Source organism: Ceratotherium simum, chromosome 33, assembly GCF_057802395.1.
Source record: "Ceratotherium simum simum isolate JZ-2026a chromosome 33, ASM5780239v1, whole genome shotgun sequence".
NCBI lineage: Eukaryota > Metazoa > Chordata > Mammalia > Perissodactyla > Rhinocerotidae > Ceratotherium > Ceratotherium simum.
In genome coordinates this window covers 24,679,928-24,702,897 of record NC_141932.1, presented here as the reverse complement: position 1 = coordinate 24,702,897, position 22,970 = coordinate 24,679,928, and the positions used below count along the sequence as shown (strand labels likewise).

The 22,970-nt window shown below is 40.1% G+C and overlaps 1 protein-coding gene across 1 annotated transcript; it reads left to right on the top strand.

The window, feature by feature from the left end:
* Positions 1 to 4,832: 4,832 nt before the first annotated feature.
* Positions 4,833 to 22,767, top strand: LOC106803429 (uncharacterized). Its single transcript, XM_087422134.1, is given in 7 exon segments — positions 4,833 to 4,991; positions 16,640 to 16,939; positions 17,194 to 17,252; positions 19,789 to 19,915; positions 20,881 to 20,976; positions 21,773 to 22,576; positions 22,579 to 22,767. Coding segments are annotated over 6 exon segments (1,188 nt in total). The 5' UTR covers positions 4,833 to 4,991; positions 16,640 to 16,890; the 3' UTR covers positions 22,632 to 22,767.
* Positions 22,768 to 22,970: the final 203 nt, after the last annotated feature.

The window sequence follows — 22,970 nt, the reverse complement described above, 5'->3', positions numbered from 1 at the left end:
GGCTTCAGGGGCTCTGGAGCGGGTGCCTGCTTACGTTGCCTTTTATGACGTAGCCTTGGAAGTCCTGTACTGTCACTTCCAACCACAGGCTCAACTAGACTCAAGAAGATGGACCACTGACTTTGTCACCCCCTCCAAGTCATACTGAAAGAACATGCGAGATGGAGAGATTTTGTTGCTACTATTTGGAAAAAACAATCAGTCATAACACTCTTGCCAAGAGTGCATTGTGTGCAAGATACCGTTTTCCCTGCCCTTGATTTTGGATTTGGCCACATGACTTGATTTGGCCAATGTGTCAGTTCTGAGCCTATAGGCCTAAAGAGATTTTGTGTATTTCCACTTTCTCTCTTGCCTCTGGGCCGCTGCCATGAGAAGTATATGCCTTGGCTCCCCGACTGTTCCAGGACAAAGGGAGCTGCCTCAGTCAAGTCACCTCAGCTTAACCCAGCCTAGAAAAGCTGGCCCCTGCCAACCTGCAGATATATGAGTGGCCATAAATGCTTGTTGTTTTAAACCAGATTTTAGGGGTGATTTGTTATGCAGAAATGGCAGACTCACATAGGGAGGTAAAATCTTCTGGAACTGGGAAGTGGGGAACTGGGAACTCATACATTCATACACTGGTGGGAGCACAAATCTGTGCAACCACATTGGAAAGAAATTTGTCATTACCTAATAAAATTTTAACTGTTTGTACTCTAAAAATATTCTATTTGTAAGAGCATAAAATGGAAAAAATATATATATTCTGATATCAGAATGAACACAACTGAAATGTATTAAGAAGATGGAATATTATATTGAAGCTAAAACAAATAAATTATGGGTTTTCAATTATTGCTCAACCATCAGACATTTATAAGTACTTGAAATATGCAATGATCTGTGTTAAGTACTTGGGGAGATTATAAATGACAATGATACCATTAAGTTGCTTGTAGTACAACAGCTGATATAAAACAAGAATATGCAGAGATAACTGTATCTAACACAATGTGTGGAAAATGTCACTAGACTATGGTAGTAGGTGATAGACTGAGAGTTATGAGAAGGAAACCTCACTCTGCCTGCAAGAGCTATAACATTGTAACTCCTGGGGACTCTGCAGAGAGCAAAAACAGAATCTGTGAAAAAAGCTTTATTGCCTCTCCTTGTCATGTTTCCTGCTGATATTAGGTCCAAAGTGATAATAATCGGTAAAGATTATTCTGCACAATTAGGGTATTATGGCTAACTGGGCTCAATCAAAAGAAAAATAAGTCCACCATCAAAAAGAGAAGTGACAAAGTGGCAAGTTAAATACCTAGTCCCCTCAAGACCCAGTTTGAAGGAAGTGCGCTGTTAATTTTTAGACAGAATGGAACCACACACCCAAATGCTTAGAAAAACACAGTTTTTTCAAATATTGAGAACTGATGAGCACAGTGAAAAACAATTCCAAACATGACAGCTGTTTTTTAAAATAGCCTAAGCTTTTACTTTTGTCTGAAGAAAAATCGTTTTTAAAAGTGAGCCACTTCACCTCTTTTTTAATAAGTGAATTGGAAAAGAGCTATTCAACAACTAAAACAAAGCAAAAATCATTCCTTATATGGTTGGTGCCAAAAGTGATAAGATGCACGCTTAGACAAAAAGAAAAAAACGCAAATCACCTTAATTACATAAACCTGGTAACAGTTTAACTACAGTTTTATAGGCTGTTTACCTTTCCTTTTTCTATCTCTTGTCTATCAGTGGATCTATATTTATGCAATCATTATGTTGATCAAGCAATACTCAAGGAGGGTAAACAGAAAATGGCTTCATTTTTGTCTCATTGTCACTTTAAATATGCTCAGTAGAGCTAGATCTTCCCTGATCCTGCTGAAAATTTAGAGGTCATGATTTTTTTTGATCAGTCCTACCTACTACAAATGGTTTCAGCTCAGTAATATAAATATCCAGTCTTCATGGCAGAGTGAAAATTAAGACATTTAGTTTCAATCTGTTTGCAGTTTATGGCAAATTGTATTTTCCAAAAATGGCTGCAACAATGTTTTTGGTCCCACATGGTCTTCCAGAACCTTGCCACTTTCTCATCAGGAATTCAAGTCCATGACCTTCCTCTCGAATCTGGATGGGCCTTTTAAACTGTGAATTTTGTGGAAATGATGCTATGTGATTCTGAGCTAGGCATAAGAGGTGATACAGCTTCCATCGGGATTTTTCTTGGGACTCTTGCCTTTAGAACCTTGAGCTACAATGTAAGATGACTGAGGCTACTGTGCTGTTAAGAAGCCCAAATTGGCCCACACAGAACGACCACATGGAGAAATATTGAGATTACATGAAATAAGAGAGATGTCCAGCCAGCTCCCAGTTGCTCCTGGAACTCAACACTGTTCCAGGTTCAGCAAACATGAAAAACCTTCACCAGAACTATCCAGCCAGGCTGTTCCTGATTCCTGACCCAGAGAAACCATGAAAGATAATAAACGACAGCTGTTGTTTGAAACCATTAAACTTGAGAGACTGAATATACAAACAGACAATGCCAGATCATATATGACAACAGAACTTTCACCCACAAACTCTGCAGCAACCAACTGGTTTCCAACCAGGAAACCAAACTACAATATCGGCAGCAATCAGCCCAGAACAGTCAGGACTTGGTCAATGACCACCAGCTTCCCTATTTTTTGCCTCTCCTTCCAACTCAGGACCTACCAACGCCAAATACGATCCCCAAATCAATCACATAAAACGCATCGCTTCTAGTCAGCCCACCTTCAACTTGTCTGTGCCAATAACCTCCCATCCGAGCACACCTGAAGCTTCCCCTTTTTTCACAATGAAGCTGTCCCACTCCTCTGCTTGCCTTTGCGTCTCTGCCAAATACAAGTGATGGTGGCTGCAATTCCTGTAATTGGAAACAACCTAACGATAACAAGTTAAGACATTAATTACATAAGTGGCATGTAGAATTTACAAAATATTGTGGAAGAACACTTACTGTTCAATATATATTTGATTTTAAAAGCAGGTTAAGGGGCCAGCCCCGTGGCTTGGCGGTTAAGTGCGCGAGTTCTGCTGCTGGCAGCCCAGGGTTCGGATCCCGGGCGCGCACTGATGCACTGCTTCTCCGGCCATGCTGAGGCCGCCTCCCACATGCAGCAACTAGAAGGATGTGCAGCTATGACATACAACTATCTACTGGGGCTTTGGGGGGAAAAATAAATAAATAAAAATTAAAAACAAAAACAAAAGCAGGTTAAGAAGACAAATGTTTATATGAAAGGATGTAAGTTTAAATATAGCTATGTCTGAATGGAGAAATTACAAGTATTTTTTATTTCTGAGTGTAGAAGGCAGGAGAAGGCAGGTGTGTGTTTTGGGTTTGCGTGTGGGGCCAACGCAAGCGGGATGCTCCCAGGTGAAATTCTGAGCTCACCTGAGCTGGCCTCACCACGCCCCCGCCGCGCCTTGGGGAGGGGCTTCGAGCGTGCCTCCGGCCCGTGCAGGGGCTTCTGGGAGATGTAGTCCAGCCGACAGGCCCCGGTGCCTTTTTGCGCCAGGGCTCAAGCGGCTGGGCCTTGCTGGTCCGCGGCGCGGGTGGACCGGGCTTGTTCCATGGGACAGTGGCCGGAGAAGGCCCCGTGGCGGCCTCCGTGCCCAAGACCTCCTGGAGGACGCTTGGAGAGGTGAGTCCCCAAATCTTCCAGGCCGAGGACGGCGGTAATAGCCGGGGGTCTGCGGTCGTGCGAAGGGGGAACGGGGAAAACCGAACGTTCAGGTGTCGCGGGGTCTGGGAGGCGACGCAGGGGGCGTCTTGGTTTTATTGAGGTGGGGGCGGATGGCTGCGACTGTGTGTCCCCAGGTTGGTAGGCCGCCAGGCGTCCCTGGGTTGGGAGGCAGCAGCCAGGGGTCTTTGGATTTAGGGGGCAGCTCAAGCTGGCATTTTGGTTTAGGGGGGCAGCTGGGGCCTTGCAACCCCAGGTTGCTGGGGTGAGGACAAGTGAGGCAGGTTCAGGGGTAGCGTCTGGGGCTGTATGTTCTCAGGTGTTTGTGGGGGCGGCTAGATCTGTGCATTCTGAGGTTTAGGAAATGGGGGGGGGAGTTAGGAACTGGGTGCCCCTGGGTTTGGGATGTGGTGGGGGTCGTGAGTGTTGATCTTGAGAGTGGTAACGTGTTCTGGCATCCCTGGGTTTGGTGGTGTGGCTTGGACTGTGAGGAGGTGGGTCAGAGTCTTGTATGTATCCCCACTTTTGTTGTAGATGCTCCTGTGAGACCACCTTCACCTCTGACTTAGAGGGTTTTTCTGTAAGTGGGTCAAGGAGGGTGTTATCAGAGTGATGGGCAGAGTGTCCTGGACGCCAGGGTGCACTATGCCTCCACCAGGCCGTTTATGGATTGCCAAAGGACTCCCCTCGCTTTGCGTTGAGAAACCTCAGAGCTCAAAGAGGTCAGCAGCTTCTCTAAGCTCCACTGCTGTGGAGTTAAATGACCTTCCCCTGGGGACTTGTCTCTGGGGTGGCAAAGCCAGGAATATCACACCTATAATCCCCTCCACAGATAGCTGCAGAAGAGGATTCTCCACACTTTTGGCCAGAAAGGCTGTGGAGGGGTTGTTTTCTCTTTGTTGTCCCAGAGGAAGTTGTAGTCCCAGGTGTTGAAGATGGAGGTGGCCCAGTTGCGAATTTGGTATCAGAGATGACCCCTGAGTCACAGGCCTGGCTGAATCTCTGCAAAGCCCCTCTGAGTGCAGAGGTTGTGGGATGCACATGCTCTACGTTGTCTCTGGTCCTGCAGGCCGAGGTTGGCTCCTGACTCTTATTTTCCTTTTTAGGTAAGAGTGGATCTGCAGAGACTGGGTATGAGGATTTCTGGCATGTGACTCAGTCCTCATTGCTCCTGGCTCCCAATTCTGCCCTCTTTGGAATCTGCTGGCCCTGAGAGATCTATGAAAAGAGGAGAAAATGGCTCCCCGGTTCCTGGCAGCAAGACCCCCAGTGAGTGGGATTTAACCTCTTTCATGCAGTAATTCCTCTCCCCAGTTGGATGACGTGTTTGTTCACTGCCTTGTGGAGCCCACCAGGGATCTAAGGCAAACGTGAATCATGGCACAGCTCTGGGAAACTCCAGAGGAAAGCCCACTCTCCCTCTCAGTTCCTTGCGGCCACCACCCCTACTCCCATATCAGAGCCCTTGGCACACCTTAACCTTTGCCCCTACTTTCCATTAATTTAGTCCACAGTGGTTCAGCCTCTCTTCCGCATGCCCCAGTCTGTGCTCTATATGTTGGGAAGTGCTGTCTTTTCTTGAGGGCTTGTAGGTCTTGTTTAGATTTGTTTTGATTTTTCCTTACTGAAATGGATTTTAAAATTTAAATGGTATCAAATTTACAGAAGAATTGCAAGAATAATACAAAGAACACCCATATACCTTTCACTCACATTCATCAGTTGCCAACTTTTTGCCTGAGTTACTGTATCATTCCATCTCTATATGTATATTTATCATTTTCTGAATCATTTGAGAATAAGTTGCAGATATGTCTTTTACCCCTAATTACTTCAGCATGCATCTCCTAAAAACAAGGACATTCCCTTAAATAACCATAGTAGATAATTCAGGAAATTTAACATTGATACAATACTATTATCTAATCTCCAACCCGTAATCAAAATTAGCCAATTGTCCTAATAAGTTCTTTATGGCTTTTTTTTCCTTTGTTACCTCTCTCTAGTCTTCTTTAATCTGGAACACTTTCTTAATGTGTCTCTGTCTTTATTGATCTTGACATTTTTGAAGAGTACAGGCCAGTTATTTTGTAGAATGTTCCTCAATTTGGATTTGTCTGAGGGTTCCTCACGATTAGATTAAGGTTATCCATTTTTGGCAGGAATAACACAGAAGTGATGTGTTCTCAATGTATCATATCAGATGGCACATAATATTAATTTGTTTCATTACTGGTGGTACTAACTTTAATCACTTAATTAACATAAGGTCTACCAGGTTTCTCCACTGTAAAGTTTCCATTTGGCGGTTGGAGAGGAAGGGAGCAGATCTCTTAAGCCAGCTGCCACTGTCATGTGGACAGCATATCAAAGTGGGGACAGAGAGAGAGTAGAATCTAACGTAGAAGGCTGCCATAGTGGTCCAAGTAAGAGTAGATGGTGTCCTGGAGCAGGGTGGCAGTGGAGATGGAATGAAACCAAAATGTTCAAGAGCTATTTAGAAAGTAAAATCAGTGGGATTAGGTGATTAATTGAGGGAGGTGTCAACTCCTAGATTTCTGGGTTTTGCAGCTAGATGGATGGTGGTGTGATTTTCTGAGATAGGAAATAGAGGGTCACCAGATTTTGGAAAGTATGTGTGAAAATGGGGAATCAGTTAGGAATTGTGTCCATCAGGATCCCAGAAGGAAACAGATAACACACTCAAGGGATGACTGAGGAGGCTTTCTTTAAGAGACTATTTATAAGGGTTTCAGAGACCATTGTGGGATGGTTTCAGCATCCCTGAATAAGCAGCAGACTGGAGCCCTTACCACCGTAGGCTGAAATGGCCAGAAAAGGGAGCAGTTCTTAGAACTTGGTTTCTTCTTTGATCCTTTGGTTATTTAGGAGTACATTGTTTAATTTCCACATATTTGTGTTTCCTAAATTTTTCCCTGTTATTGATTTTTTTATTTTTATTTATTTTATTTTAATTTTTGTTTATTGCAGTAACATTCATTCATAACATTGTATAAATTTCAGGTGTACATCATTATACTTCTATTTCTGCGTAGATTACATCATGTTCACCACTCAAATACCAATTACAACCCATCACCACACACATGTGCCGAATTATCCCTTTCGCCCTCCTCCCTCCCCCCTTCCCCTCTGGTAACCACCAATCCAGTCTCTGTCTCTATGTGTTTGTTTGTTGTTGTTATTATCTACTACTTAATGAAGGAAATCATACGGTATTTGACCTTCTCCCTCTGACTTATTTCACTTTGCATAATACCCTCAATGTCCATCCATGTTGTCACAAATGGCTGGATTTCATCGTTTCTTATGGCTGAGTAGTATTCCATTGTATATACATACCACATCTTCTTTATCCATTCGTCCCTTGATGGGCACTTAGGTTGCTTCCAAGTCTTGGCTATTGTGAATAACGCTGCAGTGAACACAGGGGTGCATGTATCTTTATGCATTGGTGTTTTCAAGTTCTTTGGATAAATACCCAGCAGTGGAATAGCTGGATCATATGGTAGTTCTATCCTTGATTTTTTGAGGAATCTCCATACTGTTTTCCATGGTGGCTGCACCAGTTTGCACTCCCACCAGCAGTGTATGAGAGTTCCCTTCTCTCCACATCCTCTCCAACACATGTTGTTTCCTGTCTTGTTAATTATAGCCATTCTGACGGGCATGAGGTGATATCTCATCATAGTTTTGATTTGCATTTCCCTGATAGTTAATGATTTTGAACATCTTTTCATGTGTCTGTTGGCCATCTGTATATCTTCTTTGGAGAAATGTCTGTTCAGGTCTTTTGCCCATTTTTTAATTGGGTTGGTAGTTTTTTTGTTGTTGAGATGCATCAGTTCTTTATATATTTTGGAGATTAAGCCCTTATCAGAAGTATGGTTTGCAAATATCTTCTCCCACTTGTTAGGTTGTCTTTTCGTCTTGTTGATGGTTTCCTTTGCTGTGCAGAAGATTTTTAGTTTGATGTAGTCCTATTTGTTTATTTTTTGTATTGTTTCTCTTGCCCAGTCAGACATGGTGCTTGAAAATCTGTTGCTAAGACCGATGTCGAAGAGCATACTGCCTATGTTTTCTTCCAGAAGTTTCATAGTTTCAGGTCTTACATTCAAGTCTTTAACCCATTTTGATCCCTGTTATTGATTTCTAATTTCATTCCATGGTGTTCAAAGAACATAAACTTTGTACTATTTCTATAATTTTAAATTTATTGAGATTTGTTTTATGGCCCAGCATGTGGTGTATCCTGGAGAATATTCCATGTGATTGAAAATTCCAATATACTTGAAAAGAATGTATATTCTGTTGTTCTTGGGTGGAGTGTTCTATACATGTCTGTTAGGTCTAGTTGGTTTATAGTTTTGTTCAAGTCTTCTATGTCCTTGTTGATCTTCTATATAGTTGTTCTGTCTATTATTGAAAGTGAGGGGTCGGCCCCGTGGCTTGGTGGTTAAGTGAGCGTGCTCCACTGCTGGCGACCCGGGTTTGGATCCCGGGCTCGCACCGACGCGCTGCTTCTCCGGCCATGCTGGGGCCGCGTCCCACATACAGCAACTGGAAGGATGTGCAGCTATGACACACAACTATCTACTGGGGCTTTGGGGGGAAAAAATAAATAAATAAAATCTTTAAAAAAAAAAAAAAAAAAAAAAAAGAAAGTGAGGTATCAAAGTCTCCAAATATTATTATTGAATTATCTATTTCTCCCTTCATTTCTGTCCGTTTTTGTTTCATGTATTGTAGTGCCCTGTTACTAGATGCATATATGTTTATAATTGTTATATATTCCTCATGGATCAACCATTTTATTGTTATAAAATGTCCCTCTTTATCTCTAGTAACATTTTTTGTCATAGTATCTTTTGTCTGATATTAGTATAGCCACTCTAGCTTGCTGTGATTGCTGTTTGCATGCTTTTCCGTCTTTTTACTTATAATCAGTTTGTATCTTTGAATCTAAACTGTGTCTCCTATAGACAGCAAGTAGTGGATCATGTTTTTTTTTTAATCTAGTTGGACAATCTGCCTTTAGATTGGACTTTTTAATCCATGCACATTTAATGTTATTATTGATATAGTTGGATTTACACCTGCCATTTTACTTATGTTTTCTATATGTCTCATGTCTTTTAGTTCCTCTATTCCTCCTTCAGTTTTCTTTTGCATTAAGTGGATATTTTCTAAGGTACCATTTTAATTTCTTTCTTTATTTTTTCACTGTATTATTTGAGTTTTTTTTTTTTTGCAAGCTCTGAGGCTTACAATATACATCTTAACTTATCCAAATTAGCTTTCAATTTATACTAGCTTAATCCTAGTGATATATATAAACCTTACTCCTTAATAGCCCTATTTCCTTTTCTCCCTTTTTGTCCTATTATTGTTATGCATGTTACATCTATTAATGTTAAAACCCATCTGTAATAATTTACCATCTGTAAGAATTTACTTTACCATCTGTAACAATTTCCTAAGTCCAATACAGCTTTGCTCCTACTCACATTGTTTGTGCTGTTATTGGCACAAAATGCGTACATGTTACATTTCTATATGTTGTAGGGCCAACAATTCATTATATGCATATTATTTAATATGATTGCTTTTTAAATTAGTTAAGACAGGAAAGGAGAAAAATATGCTTTTAAACTGTTTTCTTTATAATTCCATAATTACCTTTACCAGGGCTCTTTGTTTTTTGGCATGGATTTGAATTACCATCTGAGGTCACTTGCTTTCAGCATGAAGAACTTCCCGTGGTATTTCTTGTGAGGCAGGTTTGCTAGCAACAAACTCTCTCAGTTTTTATATATCTGGAAAAGTCTTTATTTAGCCTTCAATTTTGAAGGATAACTTATTGGATATAAGATTCCTAGTTAACAGTTTTTTTCTTTGAGCACTTTGAATATTTTGTCTTGCTGCTTTCTGGCCTCCATTATAACAGCTGGTCTAAAAGCTGTTAATCTTATTTTGGTTCCCATGTTAGTAATGAGTTATTTTCTCTTGCTGCTTCCAAGATTTTCTCCTTGTCTTTGACTTTCAACATTTTTCCTGTGGATCTCTTTGCATTTAGCCTGCTTGGAGTTTTGAGCTTTCTGGTTGTGAAAGTTAGTGTTTTTCAATAAAGTTTTCAGCCATTATTTCTTCTAATATTTTTTCTGCTTCCTTTGCTGTCCTCCTTCTGGTACTCCCATTACATGTATGTTGCTGTGCATAATGGTGTCCTACATTTCTTTGAGGCTGTCTTCATCTTTTTTCATTCTGTGTTCTTTGGCTTTCATAATCTCTATAATGTATCTTCAAGTTTGCTTATTCTTTCTTCTGCCAGTTCTTATCTACTGGTGAGCCCCCTACTGAATTTTTTATTTCAGTTATTGTACTTTTCGATTCCAGAATTTTCACTTGTTTTTTTGTAAATTTATATCTCTTTGTTGGTATTCTCTATTTTATGTGACATTGTCATCATACCTTTCTTTACTTCTTTTTTTGTTACTGTTGTAAAAAACACATAACACGATCTAGCAATCATGCTCCTTGGTATTTACCCAAAGGAGCTGAAAATGTATGTCTACACAAAAACTTGTACACAGATGTTTCGAGCAGCTGTATTCATAATTACCAAAACTAGGAAGCAACCAAGATGTCCTTCAGTAGGTAAATGGCTAAATAAACTGTGGTACATCCAGACAATGGAATATTATTTAGCACTAAAAAGAAATGAGCTATGGAGCCATGAAAAGACATGAAGGAGCCTTAAATACGTATGACTAAATGACAGCCAATCTGAAAAGGCTACATACTGTATGATTCCAACTATATGACGTTCTGGAAAAGGCAAAACTGTGGAGACAGTAAGAAGATCAGTGGTTGCCAGGGGTGATGGGGAAGCAATGAATAGGTAGAGCATAGAGGATTTTTAGAGCAGTGAAAATACTCAGCATGATACCATAATGATGGATACATATCATTATACATTTGTCCAAATCCATAGAATGTACAAAACCAAGAGTGAACTCTAATGTAAACTGTGGACTTTGGGTGATTATGATGTGTCAATGTAGGTTCACCAATTGTGCCAAATGTGGCTGGTGGGGATATTGATAATGGGGGAGGCCATGCATGTATGGGGGAAGAGGGTATTTGGGAAATCTCTATACCTTCCCCTCAGTTTTGCTGTGAACCTTAAATTGCTCTAAAAAAAATAAAATCTTAAAAACAAAACACATAACATAAAATTTACCATCTTAACCATTTTTAAGTGGACAGTACAGTAGTGTTAACTATATATACATTGTTATGCAGCTAATCTCTAGAACTTTTTTATTTTATAAAACTGAAACTCTGTCCCGACTGAACAACAGCTCCCTATTTCTGCCTCCGCTCAGCGCTTTCCTTCTTTAATCATGGTTTCCTTTAGGGCTGTGAGCGTGTCTGTAATGGCTATTTTGAAGTCTTTTTCTGATGAATCTGACAACTGGTCATTCTCACAGGCAGTTTCTGTTGCCTGCTTTTCCATGGTATGGGTCATATTTTCTTGTTAACTTGCATGCCTCGTAATTTTTATTGGAAACGGGACATTTTAGATAATATATTAGGGCAACTCTGGACCGTGGTGTCCACCCCCCACCCCCCACCGGGGCTTTTTATTTGCTTGCTTATTTGTTTAGTGACTAAAGACATAGGCTATAGACTTACGAGGCTATAGACTTAATATTTTGTTTCTTAACAAGAACTACTTTCTAACAACTTACAGAATGAGGTGTTAGGAGTTGTGGTAAATTATTCGTCATGCTGAGAATTCTAATTCCTTAATTTAAATTCCAGATTCTACTAAGAAAGCTAATTGGCTGACTCTGTTGCAAGGCTGACTCTGTTGAAAGAATTGAGATTCCCATGATTTTGGGGAAAGAAAACTGTGTTATCAGGGGATCATCATTGTTGTCTTGGTAGGACTTTTCCACTGGGACAAATCTTCCTTTTTAATTATAAAGTAATGTTAGTTTGGCCCCATTATTATGTATTTGTTTCTTGTGGGTTTTATAGTTAGTCATGTAGTTTGTTGTGAGGTCCATTTGCATCAGTGGTGTTTTCACCTGGATTCTAAATACCATCTACAAGATGGTCCTGATCCTCATCTGAGTCATCTGTACTCCTTTGGCTAAAGCTCATGTGGGAATAATCCACTATCCCCACCCTTAAATAATCATAATTTGCTTTAATAGTGGCCTTTAATGAGTGATATGCTACCTAGACACATATTCTACTTAAATAACTTGGAACAAACCACTGAGGTAAGGTTATAGAGTAACTGAGTTGTTTTGAATTTATATGACATTTTTGATAATAAAAAATTGTGTATACACTAGTAAATATTTTCCTTTAAAAATAACCCATTGAAAAACTCCTTGAACATTCTACAAAACTGGCCTGTAGTCTTCAAAAACGTCGGTGTTGTAAAAGCCAAAAGCAGAGGAACTGTCTGGATTAAAGGACGCTAAAGATACATGACAATAATTTGCAGAACTTGATCCTGAACTGGGTCTTCTCTTGGGGGAGAATATTTTATAAAGAACATCATTAGGACAACTGGAAATGAAATATCATTGATCGATGCAGTGCTTTTTTATGTTATCTGTGAGACATTTCCTGGTTTTGATATTTGTACTGTGGTTATATAAGAGAATAGCCTTGTTCTTAGGAAATATACACCGAAGGATTATGGGGAAAAAGGCATGGTGTATATCTGACTCTTAAATGGTTCAGAAAAAAATTGTGTGTGTGTATTTGTGTGGAGAGAGAGTGAGAATGGTAAAGCAAATGTGGCAAAATGTTTTAAAAAAGGGTGAATCTGGGTGAAAGGTACATGGGAGTTCTTTATACTATTCTTGTGACTTTTCTGTAAATTGAAATTACTTTCAAATAAGATTTTTAAAAAACTGTTTGAAAATAATGTTGCATTTTGTTGATGGAATACTATGCAACCATAATGAAAGAGGAGGAAGCCTTTTAAGTACTAATATGGAATGACCTTCTGAATATATTTAGGAAATCTTGACTGTGGTGGTGGTTACACAGGTATAGATGTTTGTCAAAACTCATCAAACAGTACTCTTAAAATGAGAACATTTTATTGTATGTAAAGTATACCTCAAAGTTAATTCTAAAATACAACTATTATAGTTAGAGGAAAATGTGCATAGTATGCTATTGTTTGTGTGAAGAAGAGGGAAAAAAGAATATGTGACTGCTTGAACATGTGTAAAGGTACATAATAAGGAAGGATACATAAAAAATGTTTAATAGAGGAACTTAAATGCATATTACTAAGTGAAAGAAGCCAGTTTAAAAAGGTTACATACTGTATAATTCCATCTATATGATATTCTGGAAATGGCAAAACTATGGAGACAGTAAAAAGATCAGTAGTTGCCAGGTGTTGGCAGGGGAGGGAGGGGTGGATGGGCAGGGGATTTTTAGAGCAGTGAAAATACTCTGTATAATACTATAATAGTGGATACATGTCATCATAAAGTTGTACGAATCCATAGACTGTACAAGACCAAGAGTGAACCCTAATTTAAACTGTGGATCTTGGGTGATAATGATGTGTCAGTGTGGGTTCATCACTTGTACCAAATGTACCACACTGGTGAGGGATGTTGACAATGGGGGAGGCTATGCGTATGTGGAGGCTGGGACTACATGGGAAATCTCTGTACCTTCCCCTCAATTTCACTGTGAAGCTAAAACTGCTCTAAAAAATAGTCTTTTTTTTTTTTTTGAAGTTTGAACAGAGGGAGGAGAGATGAGAAGAGGGAGACTTGTTGTTATATGTACTTTTACACAAATAAATATAGGCATGCATAATACCTTTTCAAAAGTAAAAATTCTTGAAAAAGAAAAGCTATATGACAAAGGAGTTTAGGGAAGTGATAGTTTAGTTATTTATTTATTTTATTCTGTATTACTTTAATATGTAAGTAATTTATATTGTGTGTAGTATTGTTCATTTTGAAAGAAACCTTACAGTGGGCCAACCCCTCTGATGGAATGCAAAGAAATAGTTTTCAGGTTCAAAAGACTGTTACTAAAAGTAATTTTACAATCAACAGAATTCATTTTTTTGGGTATCTGGATTCATGCTGGACAGCATATCCTTCCTCTGTCTGGATATCTTCACTTGAGTATCTTAAAGTCTTTGAAATTCAACACATTCAAAATAGAAACACTTATTTTTCGCCATTAACACACTCTCCTTTCTGTTTACCGTCTCAGTACAGAGGCACCCAAGCCAGAAACTTGGGCATTTATCATTTATTCCTCTTTTTGACCCCCACATCTAAATCCTATTGATTCTGCCTCTGTAATGCCCAAGAAATTTATTCCCCTTCTCCCATCTTCATTGCCAGCACCTTGGTTTGGGCCCTTGCTAACTTTATTTCAGGAGCCTCTGTTTGGTCTCCCTGCCTCTATCCTTGCCTCCACAGGAAAGGGATAGTTTAGGCAGCAAATTTACAAAGATGAAAAGTCTTTTTATAGGAACCATAACTGATTAGGAAATTAAATGGAGGAGAAAAGGTTCTATTCACAAAAGCAACAAAAATATCAAACACATTGCCTTGAACCTAATAAAAAACATGGAAGACCGGTAAGAAGACTGCAACAAATTCCCTGAGGGACAAGAACATTACCCATCGTTTTTAGATTTTAAGAGGTGATTTAAAGTTCCAGATGTATTTGGAACAATGTGAAATGGTTTTAAGGATATTATGGAAAAATAAATGTTCCAGAACTAGCTGGAAAATACTTGTATATCACACACACAAACTGTTATCAGTGTCCACAGTATCTCGTCTGTAAAATACATGGACATTTAGTAAGCTCTTACATTCACCCCTCTCTGTGTTGTGGATTTTAGATCTAAATTTCTTTTTCTACTGAGTTAGAAGTGCAAAGGAACAGTAGAAAAGTTATGACAGCCTTTAAGGTAGCAAGAGTAATACAGTCTAGTTTATAAATCAAGAAATAGTAGACTGTCAGGGACCTTTGGCATCCTTCAGAGTATTTACTTTTTAAAGGCTTTATAACCTTTATTATAAATGTTAATGAACAAGGTAATTAGAGAACTTTTGGAAAATCTAGAAAAGACAGAAAAAAGAAACTCATAATTCCACCAGTTTTTAACAAAAGAATAGAAAGTAGAAAGTGAAAGGTCCCCCATTTCCCCAAAGGTAACCATTGTAAACAACTTCATGTCTCTTTCCAGACATTTGTTTGCATTTGCTACTAAACCCACATGTAGGTGTGCATATGGTTTTTAAAATGAAAATATTAATAATCTGCAGTTTGCATTCTTTTCTCCAAATATTGTAACATGAACCTCTTTATAAGGTAATCTATAATGTTGTCTTCTCTTTAAAGAAATTTTAGAAACTGTGTATTATTGCATAACTTTGCTAGCTAGAGTTTCTTAGAATCAGTACAACTTAAATTTTTGCAAAGATTTTTTAAGCGAGATGTAAATCGTATGCAATAAATTGCACAAATCTTAAGGTACAGCTTGATGAATTTTTACATATGTATATACACACCAATGAAACCACCACCCAAATAAATATATAGAATATTTCTGTCATCTACAAAGTTCCCTTTGTGCCCTCTCCCAATCAGTTTCCCCCATAGGCAACCAGTGTTTCTGATTAGTTTTGCCTATTCTAGAACTTTGTATAAATACAGTTTGTACTCCCTTCACTGAGCATAATATCTGTGAGATTCATCTAGCTATCATCTTAATGTTTAGTTATTTCATTTCTTATTCTATAGTCTGTATTTGTTTAAAAACAAAATAGCATCACATTTTTCTTGTTAAACACACTGCTTGTTAAAAATAGAATACAATTGGGTATAAAGTTGAACATGAAATTACCCTGTGTCCAATTTCCCATCCAATGCATTGACAATCGTTTACGTCTATGTAAAATTGTCATACTTTTTAAAAACTTACAAAAGTACATCTTAACAGAGTTTGGCTGCTTTCTTTGTAAAGTTACATTAAAGTTGTCTTTGTTTGTCAGTATGTACAGAGCTGCCTCATTCTTTAGCAGGTACTCGGTATTGTGTGGTCAGGTGTGGATGTACTTTCAGATAATTGAAAGTTCGTCAGTGTTACAAATGCTGCTACAATAAATATCTCTGCACTCATATCTTCATGCGCTTGTGCGAGTTTTACGTGTAGAATTGGAATTGTGGGGCCAAAGGTGTCTGTGCATTAAAACACATTTTTTTAGTGAACTGAATTTTCTGTATTGAGGATTAATTGACACGTGATAAACTGCACATATTTAAAGTTCAATTTGGTGTATTTTGACGTTTGTGTACACATGAAACCATCATCTCAATCAAGATAATGAATGTATGTGTCACCCCTATAGGTTTCTTTGTTCACTTTGTAATCCCTGCTTCCTGACCCTCCCTGCCCCCTCAGTGGAATGGATACAATCAAATTGCTCCCTCCGGGAAGACTATACCTATTTATGTTCTAACAGCACATGAGAATGATTGTTTTCCCACAGTCTCACTAGTGATAAGATTTTCAGATTTTAAAACATTTACTGATCTAATAGTAAGAAAGAGAAATTCAAGAATTTCACAGGTTCACCTTTTGAGAATTGTGAATTTATTTCCGAAAGTGGGAACTTTCAAGGAAAGCCTCACAGAGGAGGCAGCATTTACTGCCTTGTGACTTGATCAACCTGTAAAGCTACAGTCCAGGGGAGGTCAGAGCTGGGTACCCCTAAGAAGTGGGGCCATGCCTTGTACACAGTAGGTGCTTAATAAATCTTTATTGCCTTAACTGTGCTTTAGTTTAATTAACTACGCTCTCGCTTGGATAGAGAGATCTGGGACCCAGCTTGAAGTCTGGGCTACTGGGACATCTCCTCTCCTGGCTACAGGAACAAAGCAGCTGCCTCGGCATGAAGGCTGCAGGAGGCCCCCCGACACGCAGGAATTCCATCTTGGGCGGAGATGACACGTCTGGAAACTCCTTCCGGATGTTCCAGGTGGAGTTTGGAGAGGCTGAAGAGAGATCCCCCAGCAGAGCCACTGGGGCTGAGGGGATTCCCCTCCTAACACAAAGGGCAAGATGTGGGAACGTGTAGAAGCTGGCGTGACCTCAAAGTCTAAGGAGAAAGGTGAGAGTTAAGTCATCACCAGGCACATAGTGGGTGTTCAGTAAATTTTTGGAAGGAGGGAAGAAGAAAGAGTCTGCCTTAGAGGGCCATCTGTAAAAATAGAAAGAAAGGAAAAGACATCCCAGGGGAGGGCATGTCAGGTAATGGTTTACCGCTGAATACAATGTGCCCCCTTCCACCTTCTTGATGACTAAGATGCTGGTCTGTTTCAGTGAGCCAGGTTCAGTTCTCACTGCTGCTTTCTTCTTTCCCAGCACTGCCTTGTGAGGGCTCTGCCCTTCCTCAGGAAGAGGAGAAAATGCCCAAATTACAGGTGAGTTGGAGTCTACCTTCTCTTCCTGGAAATATCACCTCCATACTTCATTTTGAGGACTGAGGAAAGAGAGCAATATAACACACATAGCATGCTGGTCCTGTTATTCCATTTTCTCTATTTAATCCTCAAAATAGCTGTCTGAGCATTGCTGGTGGGAGTGCAAAATGGTATAATATACTTTGGAAAACAATTTCAGAGTTTCTTATGAAATTAAACACCTAATTACCATTGACCCAGAAATCCCACTGTACGTATTTACCAGAAGAAATGAAAACATATGTCCATACAAAAATCTGTACGTAATTATTCATAGCAGCTTTATTCATAATTGCCCCAAACTGAAAACAACCCAAATGTCTATCAGCTGGTAAATGGATAAACAAAATGTGTTAATCCATATAATTAAGAACTACTCAGTAATAAAAAAAAAAAAGGAACAAAGTACTGATACACATAACAACATGAATGAATTTCAAAAGCATTATGCTGAGAAAAGCCACACACAAAAGAATACGTGCAATATGATTTCATTTATGTGAAATTCTAGAACAGGTTCAATTAATCTACAGTGACAGCAGATCAGTGGTTGTTGGGAGCAGGGGCAGGGATCAACTGGGAACAGCATAAGGGAGCTTTCTGGGGTGATGGAAATGATCTGTATCATGATTGGTGTGTGAGTTACACAGGGGTATCCTTTTGTCAAAATTCATTAACTGGTATACTTAAGATTCATGTAATTCACTATGTGTGAATTGTACCTAATTTAGAAAAAATCTGTACATAGAAACACCCATGAAAAACAACTTCTCTCTTTCAAAAAAAAAAAATCTGTATGGTGTTGAGGACATCCCTATTTTAGAGAAGAGGAAAGAAGATCAGAGAAGGTAATTTTTTTTGCCCAGCATCATCTATTTGGCCTCTTCGACTTTGCACAAACGCACTGTCTTGGCTGCCTTGACATTCTGCTTGCCCCCATGTGCTCCCATCATCCTCATCCTGTGAGATACCAGCTCTTTGTAAACCTTCTGTCCACATTCCCTATTTGACAGGCTTAATATTTATTCCAAGAGGCCAGGCTGCTGGGCTCTGACCCCTGTCTGTTGTCTGATCTTTGCACCATCCCTGACTCCCCCTCCTAGCTGTTCTAGGTCTTCCCCTCTCCGTGCTCTGAACAACCCCCTCCCCAGGAGGGAACCCCACCTTCCCCACAGTGGTAGCCACTATTCTGACTTCTAGTACTGTAGATTAGTTTTGCCTGATTTTGAACTTTATTTAATGGAATCACATAGTATGTACTCTTTTGTGTCTGGCTTTTTTCAATATCACGTTGTGAGATTGACCCATGTTGTTGCATGTAGTTGTGGTTTGTTCATTTTCATTTTTGCATAGCAATAGTCTAAAACTTTTTACTTTTAGGACCCCTTTACACTTTTAAAAACAGCTTTTGTTACATGGGTTATCAATATTACCGTATTAGAAGTTGAAACTAACAAAATTTTAAAATATTTATTAATCCATTCAAAAATAAATCCATTACACATTAATACCACATTTTATGAAAAATACTTACTTTTCCAAAACAAAAAAAACATTTAAAGAGAAGAATGGAAATGTTTTACATTTTTTGTATTAATGTTTGGCTTAATGGAAGACAGCTGGAATCTCATATCTGCTTCCATATTTTCTCTGTTCCAAGATCACATGTCATGTAGCCTCTGGAAAACTCCTCATATACTTGTGAAAGAATGATAGTGAATAAGCCCAATAATATCTTAGAATTATTATGAAAATAATTATTGACTTTACAGACCCCTCTGATAGTGTTTTAGGGAATCTCAGGGGTCCCTGGACCACACTTTAGAACTGCTACTGAATATTAATCCATTATGTGACTGTACCACAGATCATATATCCTTTCTACTGTGGATGTGTGGGTGGGGATTTTGGGTTCAGAATAAACGTTGTTAATACATAATCATCAGAGAGAGGTTTCCTAGATTGCATTTCTCCTTACTGTTGATACATGTCTTGCCCCTTCCAACGCAACGTCCACTCCCTTTTCTTGCAGCTGGAATGCCCCACCTCCCTTTCCTCTATTCGCATTTTAACCATCCCACAAGGCTGATACCTGGCTTTCTCCATGGCACCTGTGTTGGTGGCCCCAGCCCACCGTGGGCTCCTCCTTCTTTGGACCCTTTCCTGAGTGAATCTTAAGCTTATTCTCCTGATTCCTAGAGTGTGGTGTGGACAGCACCTCTGGAATCGTGTAGCTTTTGGTATACTCTCATTGAAGTTTGAGCCTTCTCACCAAAGAACCCTTAAGGGCTGGAGAGTTTAAAAATGTGCCTCATGTATCTTTGCGATCTTCTATATAATATAACACAAACAGGTGCATGGATGCATGCCTAAATTAGCCTACCTCGGGACCCTGGAAACTGCCAGGACCACTTACAGTTGTCAGAATTCACGGGTACTTGTCAGCTGCAGACCTCTATGGGAATGCGTATGTCTGAGGGTGACTCTGTTGTTTTAGGAGCTGGTGACATTCAAGGATGTGGCTGTGGACTTTACCCAGGAGGAATGGGAGCATCTGGACCCCTCACAGAGGCACCTGTACCTAGAAGTGACGTTGGAGAACTATGGGAATCTCATCTCCTTGGGTGAGAACAGCGTCTGAGTGGTTAATTTTATGGATTAAATCCTGAGGGGGTTTGCATTTGGGGGTCCACATATTCCAGATCTCTTATGGCAGTGGGTATCAGACTTGAGAGTTTATAAAAGTACCTGAGAGGATGGTTAGAAAGTGCCAGTTCCTGTCCAAATTAAAGGAGACTAGAGAGACATGACAAGTAAATGCAGTACTTTATCCTGGGTAAAAAATCTCCAGGAAAAGAGTGCTAAACAGGACATAATTGAGACAATTGGTATCATTTGCAAGTTAACTATAGTTTGGATAATAATACTGTGTCAATGTGAAGTTACCTGATTTTGATGGCTGTACTGTGGTTATGAAGGAGGATGTCCTTGTTCTTAGGAAATATATACTCAAGAATTTAGTCATAGAGAGCCATGGGGCCTGTAACTTTCTCTCAAATGGTTTAGAAAAAAATCATGCATGTGTGTAGAGAGAGAATAATAAAGTAAATGGGCCAAATACTAACAATTGGTAAATATGGATTAGGGTTCTAGGGTGTTCTTGGTATTATTCTTGCCACTTTTCTGTAAAATAAAATGTTATCCAAAAACCTATGTCCCTAGGTTCTATCATCAGGGCTACTGATTCAGTGGATTTGGGATGGAGTCTGCATTTTTGACAAGTCTCTTCAAACCACACTTTGCACAGAATCATTACTGCCTGTTCAGTCCATTGAGAATTATTACTGTGTTACATTGCAAGTGGGCCTCTTCACTGAAGTTCCCTGGAACCTTTTTGTTTTGGAAAATATACATATATGTGTGTGTATATATATAAGTAAATATAAAAGGCAGTATTAATGTGTAATGGATTCTTTCACCTTTCACAGTCTTGAGAGGACCTTCACGAATACCAAGGGCTAAGATTTTACTTGTGGGAGGGTCCTTGTCCACATCACAGTGCCATAATCCTTGGGTCTTTCCCCTCAAGCAGGGCATCTGCTGCCCAAACTAGAAGAGATTTTCCATTTTGAACAAGAAGATGATGTGTGGATGGAGGAAGAAATACCAAGAAGCTCCTATTCAGGTGAGAACCAGTCAGCCAGGAGTAAATGCTGTCAGTAACCCTATGAATCCATGAGGGGATGGGTAGCAACTTTAAAAATACATATTATTTGACTTTTTATGCTGATAATTTAATTGAAAATATTTAAATGTTTATTTGATTAGAGATAAATATCTTTTTAAATAAAAACATTAAGTGCCCGAGTTCCTCAAATGCTCTTAGAACCAGCCTTACCATCTTATTAGTTCCTCATTAAAATTTTTGACAGATGTTGACTCCACATTTGTGTGAAAGTTATGTTTTTAACTTCTAGTAATTACGCTTTGACAACATTAACCTATTTGTAGCTCATAGAGTTTGACTTGGTGGTTCTAGTAACTTTTAGTTTCCTTGATTAAGGAAAAGGTCCCCAGTACCTTCCCCTTCCCCATGAAGCAAAAATGAAAAACCTAAAGCCAGGAGGACAGAGACCAGCAGCCCAACACTTCTGCACTCAGTGAAGTTTCTTTGCCTTACCAGTACTGCCTGAGTGTCCAGGAGCCCCCTTCAGCCTCAGACAAAACCTCTGCTCACTTTCATCATCTAGTTTTCTTTGTCCCAGGGGTTAGGGATGAGAATGATGAGATTCTCCCTTGGCAAGTACCTCCAGGAGAAAAACCCTATTGCTGTCCCCAGTGTGACCAAGACTTCCAACAGATCAGAAACCTTCTAATTCACCAGTGAACCCATATGGGAGAGAAGCCCTCTCCATATAATGGATCTGGAAAAGCCTTCAGTGAAATGACAACAGACTGTAACCTTCCCATGCTTCTCCCAGGAGAAAAGCCCTCCCAATGTACGGAGTGTTCCAGAGTCTTCACCTCAGAATCTGCTCTGAGAAGGCACAAGAAGGACCTCAGGGGAAAGAAGCTTCACACGTATGAGGAATGTGGGAAGGACGTCAGCCGCGGCTCCAACCTGTCCATCCACCGGCGAGTACACACAGGCGAGAAGCCCTACAGATGTGCTGTGTGTGAGAAGAACTTCAGCCGCAGCTCCAACCTCTCCATCCACCAGCGCATCCACACGGGCGAGAAGCCCTTCCGGTGCTGTGACTGTGGCAAGGACTTTAGCCGCAGGGCAGCCCTGCAGATCCACCAGAGCGTCCACACAGGAAGGAAGCCCCATGCCTGTGAGGTATGTGACCGCAGCTTCACCTCACGCTCCATGCTGGCACGACACCAGCAGGACCATGCAGGGGACAAGGCCTATGTGTGTGACACGTGTGGCTGGGGCTTCAGCCAGAGAGCCAACCTTTACCTGCACCAGCGTGTCCACACTGGGGACAGGCCATTCCGGTGTGAGGCCTGTGGGAAGTGCTTCAGCTGGAGCAAGGACCTGGGCATCCACCAGAGGGTCCACACAGGAGAGCGGCCCTACAGGTGTGGGGCTTGTGGGAGGGACTTCAGGCATCGCTCGGCCCTCAAGAGGCACCAGAGGGTGCACACAGGGGAGAAGCCCTATCCCTGTGCCGTGTGTGGGAAGGGGTTCAGTCAGCAAGTCCACTTGCAGACACACCAGAAGGTGCACTATAGCAGGAGGCTTCCAAAATTGGGCTCCACCCATGCAGGTAGCTTCCAGAGCCAGGGGAATGCCAGGGCATGGGTGCTGAGGTGCATATCATGGATCAGGCTTAATGGTATATGGCATTTGTTAGTGTGTAAACAGAAAAGAGCACAGATCATAAGTGTGCAGGTTGATAAGTTTTCACAAAATGAACATACCTGTGTCCAGCTCTTGGATGGAGAAACAAAACATTTCCATCCCTCTCAAAAGACCTCTGCATTCCCCCTTCCACTCAGTACCCCACAAAGGGAATCACTCTCCTGACTTCTAAACCGTAGGTTAGTTTTGCAAGTTCTAGAATATCATATAAGTGGAATTACACACTGTGTAATCTTTTGTGTAGGACTTCATTCACTCAACGTCTGCAAGAATCATCTGTGTTGTTGTGTATTCAGAAGTTCATTCATTTT